This window comes from Sturnira hondurensis, unplaced genomic scaffold, assembly GCF_014824575.4.
Source record: "Sturnira hondurensis isolate 20B ecotype Veracruz unplaced genomic scaffold, ASM1482457v3 Scaffold0001872, whole genome shotgun sequence".
Lineage (NCBI taxonomy): Eukaryota > Metazoa > Chordata > Mammalia > Chiroptera > Phyllostomidae > Sturnira > Sturnira hondurensis.
Genome location: NW_028074503.1, coordinates 34,664,385 through 34,691,270, shown reverse-complemented (window position 1 = coordinate 34,691,270; position 26,886 = coordinate 34,664,385). Strand labels below are relative to the sequence as shown.

Below are 26,886 nucleotides of genomic sequence, written 5' to 3'. Positions count from 1 at the left end.
CAAAAGTAATAAATAATAACGCCAATCAGAGTCCTTGCCACTCTGCTGGCCCACAGACAATGGTACGGGCTTTGGAACTAACTTAATCCACTCTGTTTCCACACACTGCCTGGTCAAACACAAGACTTGAGAATATCATTTGAAAGACAACAGACAATATTTCAAAATCTTTTCCCATAGGGACATGGATGTAATATCCTTCGGCCATGTAATTGACTGGCACTGTCCATGGGGACACGTTAAAAGTGAAGAGGAATGTAACTTTCAACGGAATTTCTCATTAAAAGGACATTTTTATGGATTTTGAGGGACTTCATTATAATCTTGAGGGCTCAGGTGTTGCACACGCAGCTGCAGCAGCAGAGAGGCGTGATGAGCCCATCCAGCCTGTTCACACCGCAACTCTGCTCCGACAAACACCCAGCCGCCCCTCTGCTACCTCCATCAGGACACACGCTCTCTACAGATCGTTGTCAGTCACATTCCAGAATGTCTACTCTGTAACGTTTCAAGACGATTAACATGCTCACACTATCCTCAAAAACAGCGACTTGAGTCAAACCATATGGGAGTTTAAAAGGTTATAAGGAGAAAGAAATGTACCCGTGAAGCAACATGTGTGAAAAAGAACCACATCCATGACGTGGTGAAGTTCTTCCGACAATAGCGTGGTTCTCTTTCTCCGAGGGACACAGAGGGTCACTGTTTTTCTATGGTTTTGTGTGCATGTGATATCCAATCTCAGTCTCACCACTATAAATATGTCTCAAAATAGTCTTCATATTTTATGAGGTAATACAAAAAATTTCAAAACACAAAGAAATTGAAAGAAATACTATCAAATACAGAGCATAATTTACAGTCAGTATTTAACAAGAACAAAGCACTAAGAAAAACGGGCTAAAATGTAGTGTTGAGAACTGTAATCCAGATTCGCTCATGTCTCTGGGCACGTGTTTCCACATGCAGACACGCATGCAGGCCACATGTCCCCAGAAGGAAGCAATGCAGATTAAAATAGATAAAATGAGATAGTTACGAAAAGACAACACAGAGTGTAGATATCTGTGTAAGACATGCAGATACTATATATATGCAATATATACTAAGCATATACATGGCTTACGTAAAATATAACACACATATATATAAAATATAAATTTACACATTGTGTGTTTGCACACAAATATTACAGAGATCCCATGGCTCTGATTAATACTGAGGGAAAATATATAAATCAATACTCAAAACAAGATTATGAGATCGAGACCAGGGAGCTCTTACTGAAACATTTATTTGCTTAGCATCTGTCTCATCCAGTGGACTGTAAGCTCCAGGCTGTTCTGTTCATTACTAGCATTCTCAAGGCCTATTAGGAATTTGGTACATAGAAGGGGCTCAGTAAGTTCTTCTTAAATTAGAAAAAAAACTAGAATACAGATACCCAGGCCACAGAGGCCTTTAAAGTGAACTATACCTTTGTCCCAGAAACTCCTGATGCTGACATGGAGGTGGGGGAAGAGACAGGTGTGTTGCTTCTCCTGACCACAGGTAACATCACAGACTCACTATGAAAAGACACTCAATTCTTATCTGAGTTTTCATGAAAAAATGATAGATGGTTCCCTAAACGGCAACTTAGTAACAGATGCAGTGATGTTTGTAGGGCTATCTTGCTGTTTGTCTATTACCTAAAACGTACTTCGATCCCAAGGGTCCTCAGCCCAAGGGGAGGATGTGAACCCGCCTGAGGAGCTTTCTAACAAGTGCCTGGCCCCGTCCAAGATTCTGATTCAGCAGAATGTGGATGAGACACAAGCAGATGTATTTTTAAAAGGCAGCAGGTAATTTGATGCAAATCCTCCTGCGGGAAACCTGACCCTGGTGTTCAAGTCTTGGGGGGGAGGGGTCTATACATGGAATCTGACATTTCATTTGAGTACCACGAAGAATAAAACAAAGTGTTCTTATTTACCTAAACTCATGTACTTAGAAACTCTAAACATACAAGTGTCTTAGGTATTAGCCCATTCAGTTTGTTCTTATACTACTTATAAAACTGACCAATTATATGAGAGACATCTTTCTTTCATACATTGCGTCTCTGTATGATAGAATGCGGTTTTTTAAAAATCAGGTTAACCATCTTCTTTTAAAATCATTGAAAACCACCACAAGTTTGAAGATAGTTATTCGGGCTTACCAGAAAGGATACCAAGTACTTCTGTACTCAAGGTGAAGTTTGACTGACTTGTGACAGAATAATTTAAAGTTCACTGCACAAATGCATGCAATTATTTTAAAGCGTCTTGTTTTTTGTAATGTGTCTGAAAGGCAACAACATGAAGCACAGACATCTGGATGCCAGTGAATCATAAAGAAACACAGTATCTTGCATGATGATTGGATGCCTAAAAGCTATTATGAAAATAGAGCAATAAAATAATTCATACAAAGGGCCATGAATCAAAATTACAGACAAAAGGAATTGCCACACCAAATGATTTTCAGAGCAGATCAGAATCAGCCAGACATCTCGTTTCCAAACAGGGGTGTGGTGTGATGGATAGGATTGTTAAGCTAATTGAAGAATAGGCTCATGCAATAAAATTTTCACTCCTGTTTCCTTTTCTTATTGATTTTTATATAAGCAATATGTTTCATAACTCTTAGATCGAATCAGCAGGATTGTACGTGGGGGGCAACGTTAAAGTGACACTGAGGAAGGACAAGAGAGGGGAAAGGGAAGGAGACATGGGTAAGGTTTAAACGGGCCCCATTCAGGGTGTGAACCCACATATCACTGGAGACTAGACATAACTGGAAATGTGACCCAAACACTGTCCACACTGCTGCCCACATCAGCAAACAGCAGTAGGGTTGGTAAGAACCTGGAATGAGATGTGAGTCACGTAGACCCAAACTAGTTATGCACAGAGCCAGCCTGAGCTGGCTCGAAGGTGCTCTTCCACCTGTCAGGGGACATCTGTGTCAGAGACCCTGGAAGAGGGAAGTAGCATGTTTGGTACAGTCTTTTCCAAATGACAAAATCAGGTGGGTTTTTTTTTTTTTTTTGCCATCAAAGCCTGATGAACACTAGGATTTAGAAAGCTAAACATTGTAACTGAGGCAGGGATTGGCAACCTCATCCTAGGAAAACCGGACAGTAAATAATTAGGCTTTGCAGGCCCCACACCAAGGAATTCTGCCACATGCAAATGATCTCAGGTGACCTTGGCCAATCACACTGTAGCTGCAGGTGCTGGAACCTGAATTCTATATAACGTTCACCCATCACCCAACATTCTTCTTTAGCTGTTTTTTCAATCATTTAAAAATGTAAAACCATCCTTAGCTCTTCAGCTGTTACAAAAACAGGCAAGGAGTTACTTGCTGACCTCTGGTCTAAGGAGCACGAAAGAGTCAGCTCATCTTTCCGGACTACAAGCTCACCTCTCTCCCCCCCCCTCCCCAATCACAATGAACTGCGCACTAGAAACAGCACACTTTGCATCCGTCGGGTCCCATCACCTGTGGCTCCTTCTTTCTCCCACAAGTTCTTGTGCCATTTCTTATTAAAATCTTTGAATGTCCTGATAATCCCTTACCTAATAATAAAATTTGTTTCACTGTGAGCTACCTGCAAACAGGGAGTTTTACACACACCTTTAACGTGCATTTAGAAATATGCAAGGTTGGTATTATTGATTATTAAAGAGCAGAGAGTTCCAAAATTGTATGTGGACTTGGGGGTGGACAGACTACGTGAACTCAAGGCCATGCCCAGCCACCGTGCATTCCCTCTCCGCCAAAACAAGTTCTTCTGTCTCCAAGAGCAATTAGGGCCTCACAGCATTGTATGGCGTTACCAGTGGTAAGTACCCGCCTGCCTCACCAACTTCATAGAGTTGCAATAAATTATTTATAAATTCCAAGCACCTGAGACAGTGACTTACACAGATTAATCACTACAAATGTTCACTGTGTTACTATTATACTATTGTTAGTGCCATTATTTCCTAGCAGGGTGTCTAACCTGAAGCCTGCATGCCACAGGCAGCCTGCAATGGCTGTGATCGTGGCCCGACACAAACGCATACGTTTACTTAAAATGCTCTGAGATTTTTTTTTGTCATTATGTGTTGCAATGTATTTAGTGTGTGCCCCAAAGACACCAAAAGGCTGAACACCCTAGAGTAAGAACATATCAAAGGGAAAGCTACGTCTTTTTCTTCTGGTTTCCCCATGTTTCCGGCAAAGTCAGTTTACAACATTTATCTCTTGAATTAAAAAATACACAATTGCCACAAATGGCAGGATCTCAATAGCTCCTGCTGCCAAGTTTAGCTTTTTCAGTTGTAGAATCTCAGATAAAATAGAATTTGGATTCATTTAATGAAATCATCGCTCTGCATTTTTTCCCTCCACTGAGCCTGACTTTTGGTCTGTAGCTGGATATGCTGTCATTCAGCTCAGTGACTCGCTTTTTTAGATCCGGTGTTTTGGGTCAACGCTGTTGTTGATGTCTCAGGAATTTATTCATTAAATCATGGAAGTTCTTCTCTCTGTCCTTAGAGCCATGGCATGCTGTGATCGGGCTGTGTGTGTGCACGTGTAACCATGTGTGTATGCAAATGCATGTGAGCATGTCCGATTATTTAGTGTTGTATGTTTACTGTTGATTTTGTATGAAAGAACGGAGGCTGTTTGTCATCTGTAATAGTAGTTCTTCCTCCGGAGATCCCACCTGTGTTTGGGATCAAAGCACATTCTGTTGATCTCAGCACCCTCCCAAAGGATCAAATCTTTGGGCACGTGAAACTGGGCGGGAGGGGTTAGATTCAGACTCGGGAATGTGTGCGAACGCCGGGCCCTTGAGGCTTCTAATCATTTCCATCTCCCTGGGTTATGTCCTGTCTTCACTGTCTATCAGAGAGTCCAGGATCCATTAACTCCCCAAGTGTCAATATATGTACTTTCTCTTATTTATCTGAACGTGAGTTTTTATTTGCTTTATCGATCAGTTATTATACACTCTGTTAAAATACCTTCATTGTATTCTAGCAGAGATGGAAGAGTAAAACGATCTTCTGTCTTTGCATCTTTCTCTGCCCTAACCTTAAATGTTTCTGTGTCACCAACCAACACCTCACACATTCTTCCCCCATTGTATAGACATGCTGGGTGCGTGTTCTCAATTGTCCCTTTACTTTGAATTGCCATGCACATACTAGGACTTCCAAACCTAAGTTTGTCCTCTAGATCTCTCTGAGCTACAAAGGTTTATTCATGACCTTCGAGACGTGTCTACCTGGTATACAGGTACCTCAGATGGAACATATTCCACCCCCACTTCCTTATCTCCACACTCCCATCACCAAGGAATGACACAGTTATTCACGTAGTTACTCATACTAGAAACTTCCATTGTGACCTTACGTTCTCTCTCCAACTTCCCTCTTCCATCTATTTCTTAAATGTACCTTCCTAGGAATTCTCCCTATTGAATGTAGGTAACACCACACCATGGAGAAAGACAGATATAACAAGCATTATACATTATCTGTGACTTGCCCTAAGCAAAAAATTAAATGAAATTCCTGATGGAGTCATCTGAAAATGTCTTTGACATAACACAACTTCTGACAGCATGGCTCTGATAAACTGTTGAAATCAAAGAAAATAAATATTCCTAAGCAAACAAGGTTTGTCTCTTTGATGGAATCTATCATGAATTGACATTTACATCGCTATCAACTTACTTCAAAGAGTCATTTCTTACTTTCCTTTTAAGACCCTAAATCTATATCTAATCGTTACTATTCAAAGACAAGTTCTAAACTTTAATACATGGATGACAGCATATCTACATGCACATATGTGCATAATGATTAAACTGATGTTAGAATCCACTGGCATATCACAAAGCAACAATAGGTTGAATAAATTGCAAAATAAAATCTGAAATTCACGTGTGCACCAAATGAGAGTTCCTATGAATCTTATCACATCCAGCCTTTAAAACTAAAATAATGCAAAACATATGCCTTTTTAGTCGATTAAAGGAAATATCTTTGTTCCATTTGGAGAAGGGAGCATCCACAGCAGCAGGATTAACTGAATAAAACCTCCCAATGAAAAACATAATGAGAAGAAGAAAAAGTCAACCAGAAATGTTACTTGTTTCATGTCCCTCCACCGCCATGTCAGCAGCGTTTTACGAAACAGCAAAATACATGCTTGGCTCTGGGAAACAGCCCCTTGTGACTGTGAGGGGCAGAGAAGGACACATGTCACTACCCAGAGAGGAAAACGCAGAGCCCCCGAGTGCCTGCTGTTTCGTTGAAGGTCCACAAGACACTGCATATTCTAACTCCTCCTGCCTGACGGTGCACAGGCCTGGCCAGTGTGTCAGTACCTCCAACACAGCGCCCTATCCTCTGATGGCTCTGACTTCACCTACCCTTTGTTAGGGTGTGGAGAGGGGAAGATTATGAAGACAGAACAGCACAACTGGCCCGAAGAGGCTTTTAAAAAAATGAGCCACCAAACAAGCCACCCACAAGCCTGGACTGGATGTATACGTAAGCTTTAAAGGAACTGCATTTTGAAAATGTTCATTTTTTACTGTACTGCAACCCTATGGTAATGCATTTTATGGAAGCAAAAGTCCATATTCCATATTTAACCCCAGAGGTCTTCTACTGAAAACCAAGGTACATTAGGAGGACTGCCGTATCTCAAAGGGAAAATAACAGACTGAACTGCCTAAACTGACATGTAAGATACAGAAAGGTAAAAAGTCTAGGTGGGAGGAAAGTGAAAGTTCATGCACACAAGATGACACTTCTGTTTACACTTTTTGAATTTCAAAGCCCTGGGAAGCTGGTTATAAATGCTATCATCAAACCATTCAAAAATGGCCACAGGAATAACCTGCACATTGTTTTAATGTTCTTAAACTATAGTTTTGACATTGCTTTAAACTATGTAATATTTCATCTTAATGTATGGAAAACATAATTAAATTATTTTTAAAATGGCTCTCTGAAAACATCTACAGCTATTTTTACCCCGTGGATTTGGCATATTTAGTCACATGAATAAATATTTTCTATATAAGATATTGAACAATACTATAACTAAAGGTAATATTTCACTATTCTATTCTGTACTAATGTTTCTTTTTCTAATATATACATTTTTAAGGACAGACAACAGTGTGGTGATTGTGGCGGGAAGGTGGGTGGGCAGATGTGGAAGGGGGTGGAAGGGGGATAAGTAGTAATGGAAAATACAATAAAAATAAACCATAAAAATAAAAATAAATGACAAGATTGTTTTTATGTTCATCCCTCCCTATTTCTAAGTTCACCCTATGCCAAGAATGGCATATATAAATATTTCAAAATATGATAATAGTTGCCTCAAACTGGAATAAATCTCAATACAATGATGATGGTGCACTATTTATGAAAAAGCAATGGACTTAGCTTTTATTATACTGTAGAATAGAGAAAAAATAAGTGCAGATGATTATCAAGCCAGATTTACAGGTACAAAATAACCTGATTCCAAAAGAAATAACTTTATCTACATAGACATTGGAACTCCATTATCCAAATGTGAACTGCTATTTAGAGACACTCAGAATCGTCAGAATGAGAACATTTGTCAACAAAACCTTGTCCACATCCCAGCACTGTGTGGTTGTAAGTGCTGTCCCATAGTTAGGAGAAACTGGAAAACCCATCAACACATGGTTCATTTTTGCAGACTGCCCATAGCATCCTATTGCTTATCTCAGTGAAAATTTAAAATATTCTAGGAACAATGAAAGAAGCCTCATTTGTATTCTTTCATATTTTTTTTTTGGTTTTGGTCAGAGTGCCCTGGTGACTGGGATTCAGAATACAGAAAAGGAACTGAGTTTATGAAATTCATACTTTTTTTTCAGATCCGCTGGCTGTAGGGAACTTTTGAAAATGTTCCAGAGACAAAATGTTGTACCTGGGATGGGATTTTACCCCAGTTTCCCTGAAATCTTGAGAAACATAACTAAATAAAAATCAAAATCCTATCCTGGAGGGTCACGAGCAGTTGTAATTCTGACAGAATCAGAACATCTTAGGGACAGATGCCCTTCAGTCTGAGAAAAGCACTCCGAAGAGACTTTAGCTTAAAAAAATATAAGCAAAACCACTTATGAAACAGAGACTAGCGGTACTGTGGCTTCATGATGGAAAAGCACTTTGGCTGGGGGGTTAAGGCTGCTTTGGGGAGACTCCGTGGTCTTTAGGTGCAGGATTGCAGAAACGAGGATCGGAGGGAGGGATATACCATCCACAGCAGCTAGTGGGCGGAAGCTCTGTGGCTGCACCGAAGGCCAACTGTTCTCACGAACTATCGTGAAGCCGCCCATTTTTAAGCGACTTTTGTAGCTCTCAGTATTGAAACCTCTCACTAATTCCAGTAAATCTTCAAAGAAAACGTTTAGACCTTCTAAGTTCTATAACTCCATTAGTGGTTATTTTATTGTTTCCTTTCACTTGCTCTTATGATTCTTTTCTTTACTGGTATAAGGTAGATTCTTTTCGAACTGGTTAACACAATAAAAACAAAATGGCATGGCATTTTGAACAGCAATTTTTTTTAAAGCATGGATTTAAGAGGTGAGAACCTAGAAGCAGGTCACCAGCTTGGGAGCTACTGGAATAATAGTTCTGGAGCGAAGCAATGATACCCGGCCTTAGGATCGTGCCAGAGGGAACAGGAAGAAGCAGAACCAAGAGTGATTATGGATTAAGATGGGGCAAGACAAGAAACAAGAAATCACAGCAAGGCCTTAAGTGTAATAACAAAAGGCATGCAATTTGAGTAAAACCAGAAAAATGACAGCATTTTGAATAAATACTGATAATCATTGTAATACAGTCCTTTGAAAAGAACTGAAATGCTTGACATGAATTAGAATTATCACAGACAGTTCCAATAATAAGGAATTGAGAAAATTAGAAAATGTAATTTTCTATTCCATAGTATATTTTATTGTAGCTGAACCTAAAATATTTTTTTTATTATTTGTAATCCATTCTTATTTGCAAATCATGGTGCCTATATGCTCCTATTTGCCAACCATGACCTTGGGAAGGAGACGCAAAGGCATGAAGGTGTCTCTCCACCTACATGGCCTCATCTGATGTCAACATCCCATTCCACATGACACTCCTAACTCTCTGAACTTAACATGTTGTCTCCCATGGTGAATCTGCACAGGCGGACCTGCCAGATTATCTCCCTTTCCTCGTCTACACGGGCAATAGTGTTATCCATCCTCTATGCAACCCCTTCCTCAGGCCATGTTCAGATCTTTGAGGGACGAAGTGGGACTGACCAGCTGACTGCAGATGGGGCCTGAGCTCTCCTGCACTTGTGCAGAGCCTCGGACATTTACTCCGATCCCTGGGGCCACCGTTAAGTCTATGGAAAACCCGTGGTATCTGTGAAACTGAGATACGGTCATTGCCTCTGTGTGAGAGCAGGCTCCGGTTACTGAAAGGAAACACACACACACACAACATACACCACTCCTGGAACAGGGAGAACAGTTTGTCCAAACCATTTTACTTCCCTCGTTTTCCTATTTGGTTTAAGGAAGGAAGAACAGGAGCACTTTTCTAGACTTAGAAGATGAGGGAAAGTGGGTATGAGACAGAGCATAGGAGACTCTCGAGGGAGGTAGGGAGGGTTGAGGTGCTAGAAGAAAACTCCTCTTGCTTCCAAGAATGAAGCACCTTAGCATCTAAGCGAATATGAATGAAACCAGGGAACAGTGGAATATGTACCTGGTGAACGCCAGTTTAAATAGTTCTAGGGATCCGACAGTTCTTTGGTGTCCTCGTCAGAAATATAAATATAAGCCTTACTTAAGGATTTTAAGGAGAACAAGCACTAGATTAATGTAAGACCTTATGGCAGTGCCAGGCCTAGTAACTGAGTAAAATATGAATCAAGTTTTTTTAACACATTGATAAAATAATTCTTGAAAATGAGAAAATTATGGATCAACAGTTCCCACCTAAAAACAAGATGAATTTATAATGTCATAAACAACTTTTTCCAGTAAAAACAGTCCATAATCACTAAGCTTGAACTGCAGAGAAAAGTAAATACTATATCATTTCCACTACTTTTAATCAACTCTTACAGGAACCTCTTATGTGTGCTTATTTAAATAGTGCTAAGAATTCTGCATGTATTGGTTAGGCAGTGTAATATATATTAGCAGACCATGGAACATTCTAATTTTTAAAAATGAGTTTGGGGGTGGAGTTTTGGAAATAAAGATGATCTCTATATTATTTTAAGTTAAAATTAATGTTCACCTTGTAGTTTTTGCATGACTTTTATAATTTAAGATTAAATGCATTCTTATGCAGTTTTTTATAATTCTCTTTTTAATAACTCTCTAACATATCGAGGCATAAAATTAAGGAATCAAGGATAATTTTTCTAATATTGAATCAGGTATCATTAAATACACATTTATCTGTCCAATTATTTATTCTATGTCATTACAATACATGAAATACGGGTATGTGCTCGAAACAGTAATATCACCTATATTTAAACATTCTTGAATCTGAGCAGATTGATTTTGGATGAATCTTTGAAATCTTTGAGCAGCAGTGCACCTTTACTGCATTCCCTTTATTTTAGACAACAAAACAAAATGTTTTACCCACAGTTGGCCAATCCTAGTTATTGTAACTTTTCCACACAGACTGTCACCAGCTGAGCTGCAGCAGCAGCTGTCCGCTGGAAATAATTGAGGAAATGTTTTGCCTATTGGACTGAAATCAAACATATGTTTTCCTACAACAACTAAAATGTAACTTTCTTTTTTGATATGTGTTAATTATTGAGGAGAGTGAATTACAGAGTTGTACACCTGGAGTGTCAGACTGGATAAAATCCCAACCTCTTTGGAGGGGGAATTTTCATATATATTTCCATTTTTAGTGTTTCAAATATTTGAGCTACTAAGTGTGTATTCCTTAATGATTTCTTTTGACACTTTTACAAATTTAATATTCGTCAAAGATCATGTCTATACAGAGCATAGAGAGAGAGAGTAAAAAGCTCATTTTCCCCACATCTAATCAGTGTTGGGAGCTACTTTAAAAACACCACGGCAAATAGTCTTTAGCTGGGATGATAATAATTTTCTTTGTACTTGTATGGAGGGTATTATGAGAGGCTTCACAACTTGCCTTCTTTGTTTGTGTAAGTTCTTCAGGCATTTCACTCTGGCTGGTGTGGCTCAGTGGATTGAGCTCTGGCCTGGGAACCAAAGGGTCACCGGTTCAATTCCCAGTCAGGGCCCATGCTTGGGTTGCAGGCCAAGTAGGGTGTGTTCAAGAAGTAACCACATATTAATGTTTCTCTCCCTCTCTTTCTCCCTCCCTTCCCTTCTGTCTAGAAATAAATAAATAAAATCTTTTTAAAAATTCCTCAAGCTTTTCAATTTGTATACATTTTTTAAAAAACTGGTAATGTAGCAAGTTTCAACATCTTGGTTTCTATGTCCAAATATATTGATTATTATTTTTTTGTATACAGAGTGCTTATCTAGTTTGCTTGCAAAGGCTTTTTGTTAATTTTAGGGTTTCGTTACTAAGCAATCAATGAAGAAGCAAAGTCATTGCTCTGAGTAGGTCACTTAAAATGCTGAACACATTTGCCTTTTTTGTCACAGAGCCATGGATAAGTGCTGGATTTGGTCAGAGGACAGAATTGACAGAATAGACTGTGCATCATTCAAGATTCCTCAAGATTATGACACCTACAAATGAATGCACAGCTTTCTTCCTAAAATGAAGATCATGATGGTTCCATATGGCCATTCACATGTCTAATGCATTTTCCTGTCCAGGTAGACCTGGCTTCTCAGTAATCTCTGTGAAGTCCCCATATGACAATAAAAGCCAATAAAACCTTACCTTCTGTATAGTAATGATTCCTTCCTGCGTATCTTTGTCAACAGAAATCTTGAAAACCCCCAGTCCATCGCCATCCACAATTCTGTATTCCATTTCAGCGTTAGCTCCTATATCTGCATCGGCAGCTTTGATCCGGGCCACCACGGAGGCCACTGGTAGTGATTCAGGGACATTATACTGGTAAGATCCTTTAAAATTCAAAACAAAAATGAGCGAGACCTTTTGCTAAAGCTAAACAAGGAAAAAATGTCACTTTTTGTATCATCTGTGATTAACTTGATTTTAGTTTTTTGATAAAGAAGATGCTAAGGCAATATTAGACAAGCTATCTCAGAGGGATGATTCGACAATAATCAATACGTGCCCGCAGAAACATAGGACCTAAGTAAAGACAAGAGAAAAATCTTTAGTTCTACAGTATATTTCTGGTGGTGGAAAATGTGCTGCTTTATATTAAAAGATCAAAAAATAATCATAGATATAATATGCAAGTGAATATAAGCAAGTTATAATGAATATAAATATTAAAAATAAAACTAGTTATAGCTAAGGCTTCAAATCGGCAAATGCAAGTCCCAATAGTTCTGATGACTTAATGTTGGAATTTACATAAAATTTTTTTTACTAACAAAGTATCAGAAAAATGGACAAGGAAGTGTACGACAGATAATTTTAGTCTTGTTTTGGCCCATAAATTTACCAAGGATGAAAATTAATTGTGTGGGTTGTAGGTAGGACTAATGAGGTACAATGATCCCTCATTATTATTTGAACAGGAGGAAAGAGAGGTGATATTATTTGAACAGGAGGAAAGAGAAGCAAAAAAAAAGTGTATTTTCTTTAAAAAAATTTTTCTCTTGTAAACATTCCTCTTCAGTAGCCCTCAACTCAATAAAATAAAAACAAAAAAGTCTTGGGAAAAAGAGGAAGTACGTGAGCCATCCTCAAAACTAGGAACCTCCTCAGAGCAAGAAGCTCCATCACCATTTTTCTCTAATCATTTACTTTTTTTTCTTCCTCCACCCTAATCCATTTCCTTCAGGCTGTCAAATGTGGCACGTATTCGCTTTCTCAGAGAGAAAGATTTCTCCTGGAGAGGAATGTGGGAAGGAAGATGAGTGTATACGGAACGATCATATTTTAGGCTGAGAATCATTGGTGTCTGCAGTTTTCTAAATTTTGTGAATAGTCACTTGTTTTTAGAGAAATGATTCCAACATATGCTTAACATTTTTGTTTCCACATAGCCAGAATTGTCCTCAGCTGAAATCCAAAATTCTCAAGGTTAGAACAGTAACCAAATGGTAGAGAAAATGTCAGCAAAAACAAACAAACAAAGAAAAACCTAATGATGTGTCCTTGGCTTTCTTCACTTTAATAAGTATGAGAAGATCTAAATAATAAGCTAGAAAACATGCGCCTTATCAAATCATGACAACTGAAACCACATACATGCTAAGTATCACTTTTTATCACCATACATTCAAAGAAAAGAGAAACAGTTAAATGTATTATGAGTCCAATATAATTACATTATTGTTTGTATTTTTTCATTCTACAATCTTCCCTTTACCCTTTACAAGCCGTCAAGAGCACAATTAAGTATAGATTTATTTTTTTAATGAAAAACTTAAAGTTGTGATGGGTTTCTTTTGGGGGGGGGCAGGGATATTGAAATCACTGCTGTATAGTAATAAAAATATTAAAACACATAATATGAAAATGAAATATCTAAAGAAGCAGTATTTGAAAGAAAACGGTGACATTCATACCAGCAGAGAAATCATCTTTGTTAGACATTATTTGCCTCTAAGGTCCCTTTATGAGGGAGCTTAGTTCCCCATTTCTATCAAACAAGCATTTTGGAGACATTGTAGTCTACACAATTTCCTATATTCTTGAACATTCTAAAGAAGTACCACATGCACTTAGAAAGAAGAAAAGGGGAAAAAACAACTACAAGGGAGTGAGACAAAATACTTTTTTACAATCAGGACATCTCTATAATTTTTTAGTCTATTTATTCTTGGTGAAGTCAAAAGCCACATTGGTCAAAGGAACTAAATTGAGGGCATGTGGATTTCTGGTTCTTTAGATTGATTTCTTTTTGAAACACTGAGTGTTTGCATAAGAAAGATGTGGTAGAACTATAAAAAATGTTCAACATGCATGAACTGGCTAGAAAAATGCACAATAAGAAATGAAAAACATTATTTTATACTACTCATTGCAAGAGCCATGTAAGTTACAGTATCTTGGAAAATAAGCCAGAATAAAAAGTTAATAAAGAAACATACAGTATAATATTAAAATAATGTAAGTAGGAAAACCATCTATTTAAGAGAGAAACAACACAAATATATGATTGCTTCCATTTATTTTCCACATCCTGTAGGCTCTGTACTGCTGATTGAAAACTATGTCCCTGATACAACACCACTGTGTGAGGCTGTAACAAGAGAAGTATCTGTTTGAGAAGAATTTGGGGAAAAAAGTCCCTTTTAAAGACATTTTTATAGGATGGCAAGGAAAGCTAGTATACCTGTGACGTTTAACAGAATAGCTTACGTACTTCGAGGAAAGCGAGGGGGGTTGTCGTTGACGTCAGTGAGGGTCACGGTGACCGACGTGGTTCCCGAGAGTCCTCCGTTTTGACCAACCATATCCTTTGCCTGGATAACAAGCAAATACTGGTCTTTAGCCTCTCTATCCATGTTTGGAAGGGCGGTCTTGATGACTCCTGTAAAATTTCAAATCCCAGTAAAATGCCTCGTGATTCACTGAATTCATACTGGCCAAGAACACTGTCATAGGTAGCACGTCCCTCTCAAGAGGTTGCCTTTTGGTGTTTTGTTTGTTTTATCCATTTTAATGCGCACTAACAGCCAAAGGGATATGATCATTATATACAATATTACAAAACACAGAAAATGCTCCAACGTGGAAGAGTAGGGATTCTCAGCATTAGAGAGGATTATCTTTAAGTTTTATGGAATACAGTCCAGGAAATATCAAGTTATAAATAAACAAAATTCTTAGCTAGAATAATGGGCAGTCACAGGGACAGATATGACAATAAACCTCTCTCCTTATCTTCTCTTTCACCCTCTCCAACAACTTAATTCCTAGTGATGTGAATCCCCTTCAGCTATGGTCCCATAGCTAAATAATAGGAATGCTCTATAAAAAAAAGAGAGTTGTTTATGTTTAATAAGCAAAGCACCTTTTTAAATGGTGGCTATGATGCTGTGTGAGCGTATGCTGTATCTGAAGGTTCCAGGAAATCTACTCCAGAGGAGAATGACTGTGCTAGCAGAAATCAACACCACTGAAAATATTGACATGTTTGGTTGCTGTTTGTTTCCAATCAATTGCATTTACTATCGACAGCCCTTAATGCTTTGGGTGTAGGACAAGTTGATTTCAGACTCTCCTGTTGCTTGATGGGGAAACTTGACTCAATAATCACCATTGTAGTGAATAAGTTATTTTATATTAATAACTACATAATTTATTATGTAAATTTCTTAGGCTATGTCTCATTAGGGGATGGAATTTAATTGAACTATGTTATATGTAAATAATGAAATGGCATATATGCCTAATGTAATATACTTAGTATATGTACATCTAGAAAATATTAATGAAAAATGTATGCATTTAATAATGGTCTACAGTCCTTGAAACTACTAATACAGGGCCATCTTTACTAAGACATTTTGCCACGTATAATGCTCACACTTTTGCCCAAATTTCTGAGGGAAAGATAAGGATGCGCATTATACATGGGTGTAATGATTACATACCATGGGTGCAATAATGGGTAACAATCCCATGTATAATATGCAGAAAATGTGGGTGCTCATTACACATGGCAAAATCTGGGCATTAAATAGAAGGAATCCTGACTCTTACTTTTCCCTTCTTGCACTTCCATTTTTCCAACCAAGACAATGCCCAGCCTTCACACCTAGGACACCTCTGTTTATTGACCAAGCTTAAAAAAATGCCCACTCTATTTTATTAAACAGATTTGAACTTTCAGGAGAAGGAAGTTAGAATTTAAATCCTACTGACTTGGACGTGAGGTGGAAGAAGCCTGATATCATGGGCTTTTCAAAGGAGAAAGTGGGTTTTTTGATAGAGGATGACTCTTTGGGAAGAAAACAATTACATACAAATTTGGATAAAGATGTTCAGCATAAAAATAATTTCATATCCTTCCAAATTTTTTAAAATTTAATTTTAAACTGTGTTAAGGCTGATTCTCTAATGGATACATATAGTAATAGCCTGCACATCTCATATTTCAGCTCTTAAGTTATCAGCCTGGGTTATACGATACCAGGCCTGCCCTATACCTCAAAATATTATATGGTTTGGTGACTACTCCAGAGCTGGGGAACAGATGAGACAAGCTTTTTAATATTTAAGAATAATTTAAGCAATGAACTATTGGTTACTAAGATTCTAAGTTAGATAACGTTCTTACTGTCATAAGGAACCACATTTTTGTTTAGATGTGGGCACTGGCTCTTAAATACAAACACAGACACACACACATGCACACACCCACAATAGCAGCAGCATTTTAAGCATTTAAGTTATACTTTCAGTAGGCCAGCTTTTTCTATGGCTGTTTTAACTTTCACTTATTCTAATAGACTAATTGTGTTGGACACTGTTGCTACGATCCCAGTAACAGAGAGTCGCTTTTAATAATGCCTTTACTTCGTTCCGTTGGCTATTTACATGCTGATGGCTGTGTGAATATGTCATGCTTGTTCCACAATACTTCTGGTGGCTAATAAGTCACTCAGTGAGCACTGAGCGAACTAACATTCACTGTGGCCAACTTCAAACAATCTTTGGCTAAGAGTTCTGGAATTTACATATCTCCATCTCTCCTCTCTCTCTCTCTCTTTTACTATTTTTTTTATTTTAATCATCTCTTTCTTTTGGCAATGCTTTCTTAAATAAATTGAGCACTGAAAATCAAAATTCTTACCAAGAAATATGTTTCATCTTGATGGCAAAATAGTGAATTTAAAAAATTTTCCTACACATTCATTTTTACACTTTAATTTCTGCTCATTGTCCCCTTTTCTCGCAGCATCACTATCTGGGAGCCTTCATCCCTGCACACTTGTCGTGATGGGGAGAGGCCCAGATCATCTCAACCAGCCAGCCAAGAAAACACAGCAGCCTGTCTTCTCCGGCTGGCTCAGGGGCACTCTTTTTGCAGGAAATACAGAATATTTAGCGGAGAATTCCAGCAATCAGAGTCACTCATTTTTCACACCCGCAATTGTCTCTTTACAACATTTCCTATAAATAACACTTTTCCCAAGCAAAAAAAAATCATGACAAGGTTTGCAAAGTAATACAGACGGCACAGGTAATTTCTAAATACCTCAGATAGGCAACATTTTTGACAAGAATGAAATAATTGGGAGATAATTGAATTTAAATAGGGACATGTGAAAAATGGTAGATTTAGAGTCCTATGGTTTTAGCTAGCTTTTAGCTTTTAAATCTAAACTGTTTGCATTGGGGACGGAAGTCCCATGTGCTGGACTGGGTTCACACCTGCTGTGTATCGTAGAGACACACGGGCACAAAGCAAGTCGTGAACATGAAGATTCTGCAGCGGTGAAGGACAGTCACACGGGTCAGGTCCCTGCAGTTCGGTGCGAGTGTATGGAAGACAATACTATCTCATTTCAATAATCAATCATCTTAGCTCCTCTAACAAGAAGAATATATCCCTGTAGGTCTTTGGAAGAGACTGGATGAGACTTTAGGCTTTCTGACTCATTTTTCATCTGACCCAGTAACCCAGAAATGAACTTTTCATTTATTCATAATCTGTGTTCACAAAAGCTATTATGCATGTAAATTTCTCATTGGCACTGTTCAACAGCTGCCTGGTTTTTAGACGGAAATACATTTTTAGATGATTCTCTAATGCCCTGCCAGTCACTGATGACGGGTTATTTTTTTATGCATACCCTTACCATGCGCTCTTCTTAACAATTTGTGTGCATACCACACTAGTGGTGGGACCCAAACACTCACTGGAGCCTGCCTTCCTGCTCACTCAGGCTTGGCATTCCTGTGGGGAGCCTGGGCCATCACGTGCCCCAGGGAACATGACACTGAGCATATTCACGCTGTACGGGTGCAGCATCCATTCGGTGTGTGAGGTGAACCTCTTCCTAATCCTTTGTATTTACTTACAAATTTTCTGTCTAAGCCTTTATTATCGGGCCTGTCTACTTTTAAGCGAAGCATAGAAAAGAACCCTAAAAAGATAGAGAAGAGCCAACGATAGTAAAGACAAAAGCTTCTGGAACGTCAGAGAACGCCAGCGCTGGCACAAATAATCTGAAGGAGAGACTCTGGCAAGGTGGGGAGGGAGGGTTCAGCAAGCCCTGCCCGGAGTGGGAGGGGGCCACACAGAGAGCCGCGCCCGGGGTGGGACAGGGGGAAGGGCCTGTTTAGAAGGAGGGTTTGTAATGTCCCGGGCACTGCAGAAGTAGGTTTGCAGTTCCCCAAGCAGAGTTCATTCTGGTATCAGTGTTTACGATTACACTGTCTTCCATATGGACAACTATAAGCCCACTTCCACACCCCTCCCCCCGCCCCCTGTACTGCTGGGACCGTGTAGTCGCGCCTCCAGGTCTACAAAGAGCTCCTACGTGGCCAGTGCTATTCAACACTCCTTCCACTTTCCAGGGCTGTCGTCACAGTTCTGCGACCCGGGCAGTCGCACGGGTCCCAGGCTTGGTTGTTCGTTCTGCCGACAACATCCTGAAATCCTACTCCTTTTAGAACGAGAAGCCTGCTTTTCACTTTGAACTGGTAGCCAACCTGCCTCATGTGAGACCAAAAAAAAAAAGGGGGAGGGATCTCCTTGCTTGCAGGTTTGGAGAATAGATGAGCACATTGCAGTAATCCTCAGTCTGTCGGTAAATTGGGGGGACGTTATGAAGACGGGTGACAGGAATCTCTGCACTCAGTCCTTTTAACACCGCCTTGTCTCGTGCCTAGTGCCATTCTATCTGCTGGTTGCAGTCAATGGTCGACATTGGTTTTGCAGCTACTCGCATTCCTGGTTTATGGGTGGAGGCATTAAGGTAGCGAACAGAGCGCCCTCTGGTCGGTGGGACTGCAGTCAGTGCTGTGATGGATCAGGAGCTTCTGTGGAGGTTTTAGCAAAGCTAAGTTTCGGATAGGCAACTAATAAGTGATGATAATGATTATCAGTATCCTTCTTAATAACAATAAATTTAACATCCTTTTTATAAAAGTAATTAGAAGCTAAAAAACTTAGGAGAGCCATACCTAATAGTGATTTCCTGGTCTATTTTCTAACAATCTTGAATCAGTAATTTTTTCCTGTCAAGAAATTTTACTCTTCTCTCAAAAACTCTTAGATTGAGAGATGAAGAAAATAATGTCATTTCTCATATAGAGAAGAATAATACTCAGACCAGGTAAGGAAGCCTAACTCACATTTAATATACAGTCCTGCATGCCCTGAAGAACTGAAAATTTTCTCTTGTTATCAGAAAAATACACTTTGGGGAGTAAAAAGTGCATTTGCCATATTATCGATTAGCAGAGAGGACATAAATTCCCAGAACAGATCCGTACTAATAATTACAACATAAAATTCCTAAATAAAACTAAATTAAACTTTCTTCATCTCTCGTCATATATAGTCCTTTAGAATCGGAAATTAAAGTTAAGTTTAAAGTATAACTAATGTGATCCCATGCTATTGGGACCTGTCGACTCCTGCCCAGGTAGTCGACCAGGAGGCGTTACCTCCACAGGCTATGGGAAACCTATTAGCTCGCGACAAAGCTACGATCACAGGCTCACCATTAACAGAAGCAAAATATTTAACCCTTGGAATCGGTACAGTGCCTGCTACGTTTAGACAGCTTATATAATGCAAGAATGTATAATTTGTGAGCAAATTGTCAGAGACTTGTCAATGTCTTTCTAAGAGTGGATATGTAAGGGAACAGGTGGGCGTGCGAATTCAAGTTCTCAGGTCTATCATATCCGCCACCAGCACGCCTTCTCCATTCACAGGATTCACATCACAGACGGAATACTTTTGCTTATTTCTCCCTCACTACGGGCTTAGTCAGAACTACTTCTTCTCTACTAGCCTCTCCCCGTGGCTTCAAAATCCCACCACTACCATTGGTGGAGCACATAGAATGCAGTCTGAGAATTCTAATGAATGATGAGCTAGACTTAAATTTACTCCTCTCTTCATGCATGAATACAACCACCATTCTCAAGACATTTCAGTTTTTATCTCCTGCAGTGATTTGAGAATGAATTAATACTGCCATTATTTAAAAGACATGAAAAACAGGGAAACTGGCATTAAAATATTCATTTAGGATCATAGGCACTATCAAATATTTATCATCCTAAACTTGGCTGTTTGAAGAATTCTTCTCCATGATAAAGGTAACATTGTTAAAACATGAGGGAGTTTAGGATTTGCACAGTGATGAAGATAATCCATGGCACGTGCCCACCCATCTTCACACCCGCCCCGCCTTCCCCACACACAGGGCCAGGAAGGAGAACTGATAAAATATTATCTGATCACGGAGACACTGCTCCAAATTATATGCTGACTTAAAGTAAACTACTTCATCTTAAAAGCAAAACACAACACCTAGCCAAGCAGCCACAGATTCTATCCAGGCAATCTTGCAAGTCAATTTTTTGCCTCCTAAAATTAAAAATGAGTCATCTAAGTGAGTCTTTGATTTAGCAGGTTCTCATCCTGTCTGGTATGTTTACACTAATTTGCCTGAGAAATCCAGCCTCTGGGAGGGAAGCTGAACTCACCACACCCTCTGCCACACGGCAGGGAGATTTCTGCTTGAGAATCAGGTCTCGTTGTGTGTAATTCCTCCGTGAATTAAATACAGAAGCCAAAAATGAAACTTAAAGGTGAATAACCAAGAATTTCATAAAGAGTCAGCAGATAGCAGCAGCAGGAGCTTCTAATATAAAATATCTTATAGCTAGGAATACTGATAAATGCTTTTAGAATATTCTTAAAAGGTGCTATTGTCTTTATAAATAATATGCTACTGATTACCACAGTACTACATATGGAGAGAAGCACTGTGAAAATATCACCAGTGCCAACTATATTGAGTAAAAATAACTAATACTAACTGTATGCAAGGGTAGAAATGGTGACTTTCTGAGGAGCGTTGCATTGGGGTTGTTACCTGTCTTGGGTTCCACCGAGAAGTATGGCTGTCCTTGGAGAATGCTGTACACCACGCGGGCGCTGTTGCCGTACGTAGGATCGTCAGCATCTGTTGCTGTCACTTGTACCACTGAGGTCCCTACACGCCAACCCAGAAACCAATGAATTAAAAACTTCCTAATGCCACCAAACATAGGCACTCACAAAAGATTAGATTTCTCTTTAATTGTGTGTTTCTCTTGTTTTGAGGCCTCCAGAAATCTGACAGTGCTATGATAAATGCTAATTAAGCCCTTGGAAATATTTAAGGGGCACGAAGAGAGACTGGCAAAAAATACGAGATTGATGATGCCTATTAGACTTGGAAATACTCAGAATTGGATGGGACTAAAATTTCTGGCATCTCATCCATCAGAGCGAGGTAACAAGTTTTTATCAAGAGCAATCTCTCCGAGTCTCAATCACTGTCCAGAAGGCAGCGTGACAAACGAGAGCATCCTGACACTCAAATCTCACCGCTGCAGCTAAGCAAAGCCAGCCAGAGACTGAAACTTTATTAATGGAATAAAGATTATAGGATTAATTAGTTGGCTACCCTGTCTCTTCAGTAATAGTTTTATTTATTTTTCATTTGTTTCTACTAATTGATTTAATGCAAAAGCATGAAATGAAAATTTCAACCAAACCTCCCAACGGAGGAAAAACCATGCCAATTTTAATCATTGCATCACTAGTGGTTTTTCTACATTTCAGATGCGACAGCGTCATAGCGCTTCTTTATGCAGTTATTCCCCATGGGAAGCACTATGCATGCCCCATTCTCTTTATTTCTATTTGGGATGCAATACCAAAAATATTAAGTATGTTTGGTTAGTTGATGTATTTAAGCATATTGTTTTATCAATTATATCCTAGCTGATCGGAATGAGACAGACAAGTCCTCTTTCCACTGATTCTTCTAAGGTTCAAGTTTGGCTCTAATAATTTATTGAAAATACGGCATTTTTCACCTAACATTTCTTTTAGATGTACTCCTGGATAGATCTCCCTTTCCGAATGCCTTAAGTCATTAATGTCCATGTTATAACACATCTAAAAATTTCCCTTTCCATGTCCTGTAAAATTAGGTGGACATTATGAAGTAATATATATAATACCATCTTTAGAAAGTTTCTGAAGGTTGTTTTTGTTGTCGTTTTATTTTATCTCGTTTTCTCTCTCTCTTTCTCTTTGGCAGATGCCTGGTAGGACCAAATAGCAAATAATGTACATTTAAAAATCATTTTAAGAATTAAATTTTGATTTATTTAAAAATGTTAGAATCAATGATATTGATGTTTTCTGTAGTCTCTGTAATGCACCATCTTACAGCTCTATTCATTCTAGTGACATAGTTAGTATTGATTTCCTATTTCATTAGGAAGAAAAATAAATAAATAAAATGATGAAACGCATACTTCAAGTAATATGATTGTGTATAATATATATTTTTCTGAAGTGTTCATCAATTTACTATATACCCCGGGACATACCCTCAGTTAAATTGTCCATGCTTATCTACATTCTTCTGGCAATGAATAAGCAATCCTTAGGGCTTTTGTGTGTTTTAAATCTTATAATTAGTAAACATGTAATGGAAAAAAAGTAACCTGAATATTAAACACTGAAGGCTTGTGCTATACATACCACACTACTTAGTGGTTATTACAACTATTTGGTTAGAATTAAATACTTGATAAGCAATGGCTCACTAAAAGTCTACATAACCCATTTTATGTAGAACTCCATGATACTTAGGTCAAAAATCATGAACCCAGGGACCTCAACTAGTGTCAGTTAAATCCAGAAGACTTGAAAATCATTTTCTGAAAAGTCTGAACCTGTCGGAATCAAATAAAAATCTAAAATAATGTGTGCGCATAATGATCATTCTGCATGCTATCACAGTGACACCCCTGCCACCAAAGAGACACGCCATGCTTTAGCCTCTAAAACAAGGTTCCCATTAATCCAATGTGCATGTTAGAGTCCACAGAGAAAAGGAGAAGAGGTCCACACCAAGCGGATGGAGAGCTCCCCCAGTGCCCATGACAGTGATGGAGCTGAACCGAATTGCTGTACCGCTCCACAAAACTCCCGGCTTTGCTAAACATCACTAATCTGGGGAAAACAGTGTCCTCCTTCTCTGTTTTCTAAAACCTCCAAAATCATGTTGCTGTTGCTATCACTATTGTTTTTGTTATTGTGATTAAGCGACACCAGCATGAAACACTCGGACGGTGTGGGGTCTACAAAGTGTGAACAAAGCTTGTGTGGTGAAAGAAATGCTCACATAGAAGCTACTCGGGTGCAAATCCTGACAGTGTGGGTCAGATTTTTCCTGACCTCAGCATCGATTCTGCTGGCAGCGAGAGCTATGGTGCCCCAGATAATCTGCCCTCCCCCATCTAATAGGAACAGAAGTCTTGGGCCACTGACTTCTGATTTCCCCTAAAGGGTGCACACAGTACACAATTTTGCAATTCTACTTTCATTCACTCTTGGAGTGAGTGAAATGACCTTTGCTGAAAGTAAAACAAGTCACACTTGGTAAAATTTCCATGCATTAAAATACAGGTTTAATCATTATTTTAAATAAGCACCCTCCTTTGATACTAAAAACAACAGGAAACAAACATATAAAGCAACTGGTCTCTATTCCAGCCCCATAACACTTTCTTGTTTTATGCAATCATCCATATTGAAACTATATACTGGCTGAAACCATTCCAAAGGTACCACACATGAAATTTAAAAGAGCGTAATATTTGATATAAAGTATATACTAGAAGTACTTTACTTTCTATTTTTCCAGTAATTGGACAATTTCAAAAGGCCTCAGAGCAAAACAACCATCATTTCTCTATATATCTCAAGCTGAGGATCACTTTCCCATTATTACAAATTCAATAAAATTTTTCATGCATTTAAGTTTCTGGAGAAAATAGAAAAAGATTAGTGGGTCCATGAGGATAGACATTTGTGGTTCAAGAACACTCTGCAGCAAAGAAACCAGCGGATTCAAAGGACAGTCTGGCCAGACACCGACAAGCTGCCTAATGCACTGACCACAGAGAGAATCTTCGAAAAGTAAATCATTATCCTACTATCAGGCGAGAGAAAATAAAAGATCATCACAGGGCTGTGTCTGTGAAGATTTACTTTTTTAACTTGTTATTATTTAACTTTTAGTTATTATTTAACTTTTAGGCATCATTTCCATTATTATTTTACATTTGTTTTATTTTTATTGATTGATTTGAGAGAGACTGAGGAAGGGGGGAAGAGGGAAAGAGGAGAGAGAGACATCATTTCGTTGTTCTGCTCATTTTGAATTCATTGATGGACCCTTGCAGGTGTCCTGACTGGGGATTAAACCCCCAACCTTGGCATGTGGGAATGCCATTTTTAAATTTCAAATTTTAAATTCAAAAGGGAATATAAAAACTAAGTCATTCCTTGAAGACACTGAGACAGCTGTGTAAAAGGGCAAACCCCCCACTTTTCCATAAAGTAAAATAACCTGTTGAATATAGGATCTGGGTCCTTGCTAACACATCCCCAACGATGCCCTCCCCCTAACTGGCAACTGTCAGACAAAGACTAAAGTGATTGTTTTCAGTACGTAAGGTGATTTAATTTTACATACAAATCCCCTAAAATCAGCTACGGCAAACGCAGTGTGTTCTTTACTCACCCACAGGAGACATTTCAGGAATCCCGGCAGTGTAGGGGCCGTCCAAGAACTTGGGTTCATTGTCGTTGATGTCCTGAATCTTGATGACGAACTCCGACTCGGGCTCCACGGGCTTGTTGGTGAGCCTGTCCAGTGCTTGGGCTCGGAGCGTATAGTAGGCCTGCTCCTCGCGGTCCAGCCTCTTGGTGGCATGAATATCCCCCGTGTTCTCATCAATAATGAAGATGGAACTCGCCCCTTCGCCTGACAAGATGTACTTGATGGAACCATCTCCTTTATCAACATCAGAGTGAAGCTGGTGAAAAATTCATGGGAGATGAGATTAACTTACAAGAGAGCCAGCGATATGGAGACATGGAAAAATAACTCTGAGGCCAGGCAGCAGCACATCAAAGGACATCGGTCTTGGAAAGACAGACTTGTGCTTACTGAGCACGGGGGGCAGGCTATGGAACGTGTTGTCTTGCCCTGGCAAGGCAATTTCATCTCTTTCTGTAAACAGTCTCAAGTCCAAAGGCATTTCCCATCATTCCCAAAGATCGGAACTTGGGGTGTTATTTTGGACTAGGGTCTGTCCTTGCCAGGGTTAGACATCTCCCTTGAATTGAGCACGCAGTAAACACGTATAATGGGTTGATTTGGTCTTATTCCAAGCAAAGGGACTTGCTATTGAACATTTGTAAATGTAGATCTATTCTGTTAATCACTAGGCTTAGAAATCACGGAATTCTTTAAAGGGGCCCTGACCTCCCAACTCACTCTCCTTTTCATGATTATCAATTATGGGTATAAGTCCATCGCTACATTGGTCTCCACATCCTGTTCTATACTTTCCATTTGAAGCTGAAAAAATTACACTGCTCTCTGAAGTCGGAATTTGAAATCAATAGGTGCCTGAGACTTCAACTAAAACCTTTCTGGAAATACCAAGAACTGCATTCGATTTGCACAGTTAACCCCAGTGTCAGCAGCGGGGTGGCGCGCCTGATTTGCATTTCCTATCTGGTTCTGTCCTCCAGGACGTCAGAACATTATGTTGAACAGAGGAACCTTAGGAAACTCAGAAATAATTACACATTTTCCTGAACTTCATAACCTGAGAGATCCAGGACTCAGTCTGTCATTTCAACCATCTGTCATCCCCTAGAACTGCTATCATTCTGAGCTTCGATTAATACGAACGCATAAACCTGATTTACCAAATAACAATCCTTTTTGTCCCCATTGTCCCACAGACCTCTGTTTCATTCTTTAAAAGACAGGAGCTAAAATTCTAAAAGATGGAACATGACTATGGAACATGAATGTTTGGTGCATTTTTCTTCTGGGGAAGCTGTTGAGGAGAGCACTGCTTTGCACTACAGATCTCTTGTTTTGTTTTGTTTTGTTTTTTAAAGAATTCTTTCTTTAATGATTTTATTTATTTATTTTTAGAGAGAGGGGAAGGGAAGAAGAAAGAGAGGGAACGAAACGTCAATGCATAGTTGCCTCTCATGCGTCCCCTACTGGGGACCTGGCCTGCAACCCAGGCATGTGCACTAACCAGGAATCGAACCAGCAACCCTTTGGTTCACAGGCCTGCACTCACTCCACTGAGCCACACCAGCCAGGGCTGCACCACAGATCTGTTAAGTACTCCTTCCACTGCACTGGAACAGCTGTGTTTATATTCTGCTTCAGAATAGTCAAATACCTGATTCATCCCTTAGTTTCTGTAGTTTTTAGTCAGGACTACATAATACAAAAAACAAAATGAATTTCCGGCACCAGTGATCATTTAGATTTGTTCAGTGTGGGATGATGGCAGGGGATCATGTCCCGGATGCTTATCTAGCACACACAGAAGCTGTAGTCTTGAAATAGAGTGAATCACTTAATTTTCTTAAGTC

At 39.1% G+C, this 26,886-nt stretch overlaps 1 protein-coding gene across 1 annotated transcript in view; it reads right to left on the bottom strand.

Annotated features, from left to right (window-relative positions):
* CDH7 (cadherin 7) overlaps positions 1-26,886 on the bottom strand; it is a 121,019-nt gene that overhangs the window by 44,748 nt on the left and 49,385 nt on the right. The window contains exons 3-6 of the mRNA XM_037035583.1: positions 24,998-25,292; positions 21,281-21,400; positions 14,575-14,742; positions 12,003-12,190 (exon numbers count right to left, since the gene is read on the bottom strand). Coding sequence (XP_036891478.1) covers positions 12,003-12,190; positions 14,575-14,742; positions 21,281-21,400; positions 24,998-25,292 — 771 coding nt within the window. The remainder of the gene's footprint in view (positions 1-12,002; positions 12,191-14,574; positions 14,743-21,280; positions 21,401-24,997; positions 25,293-26,886) is intronic.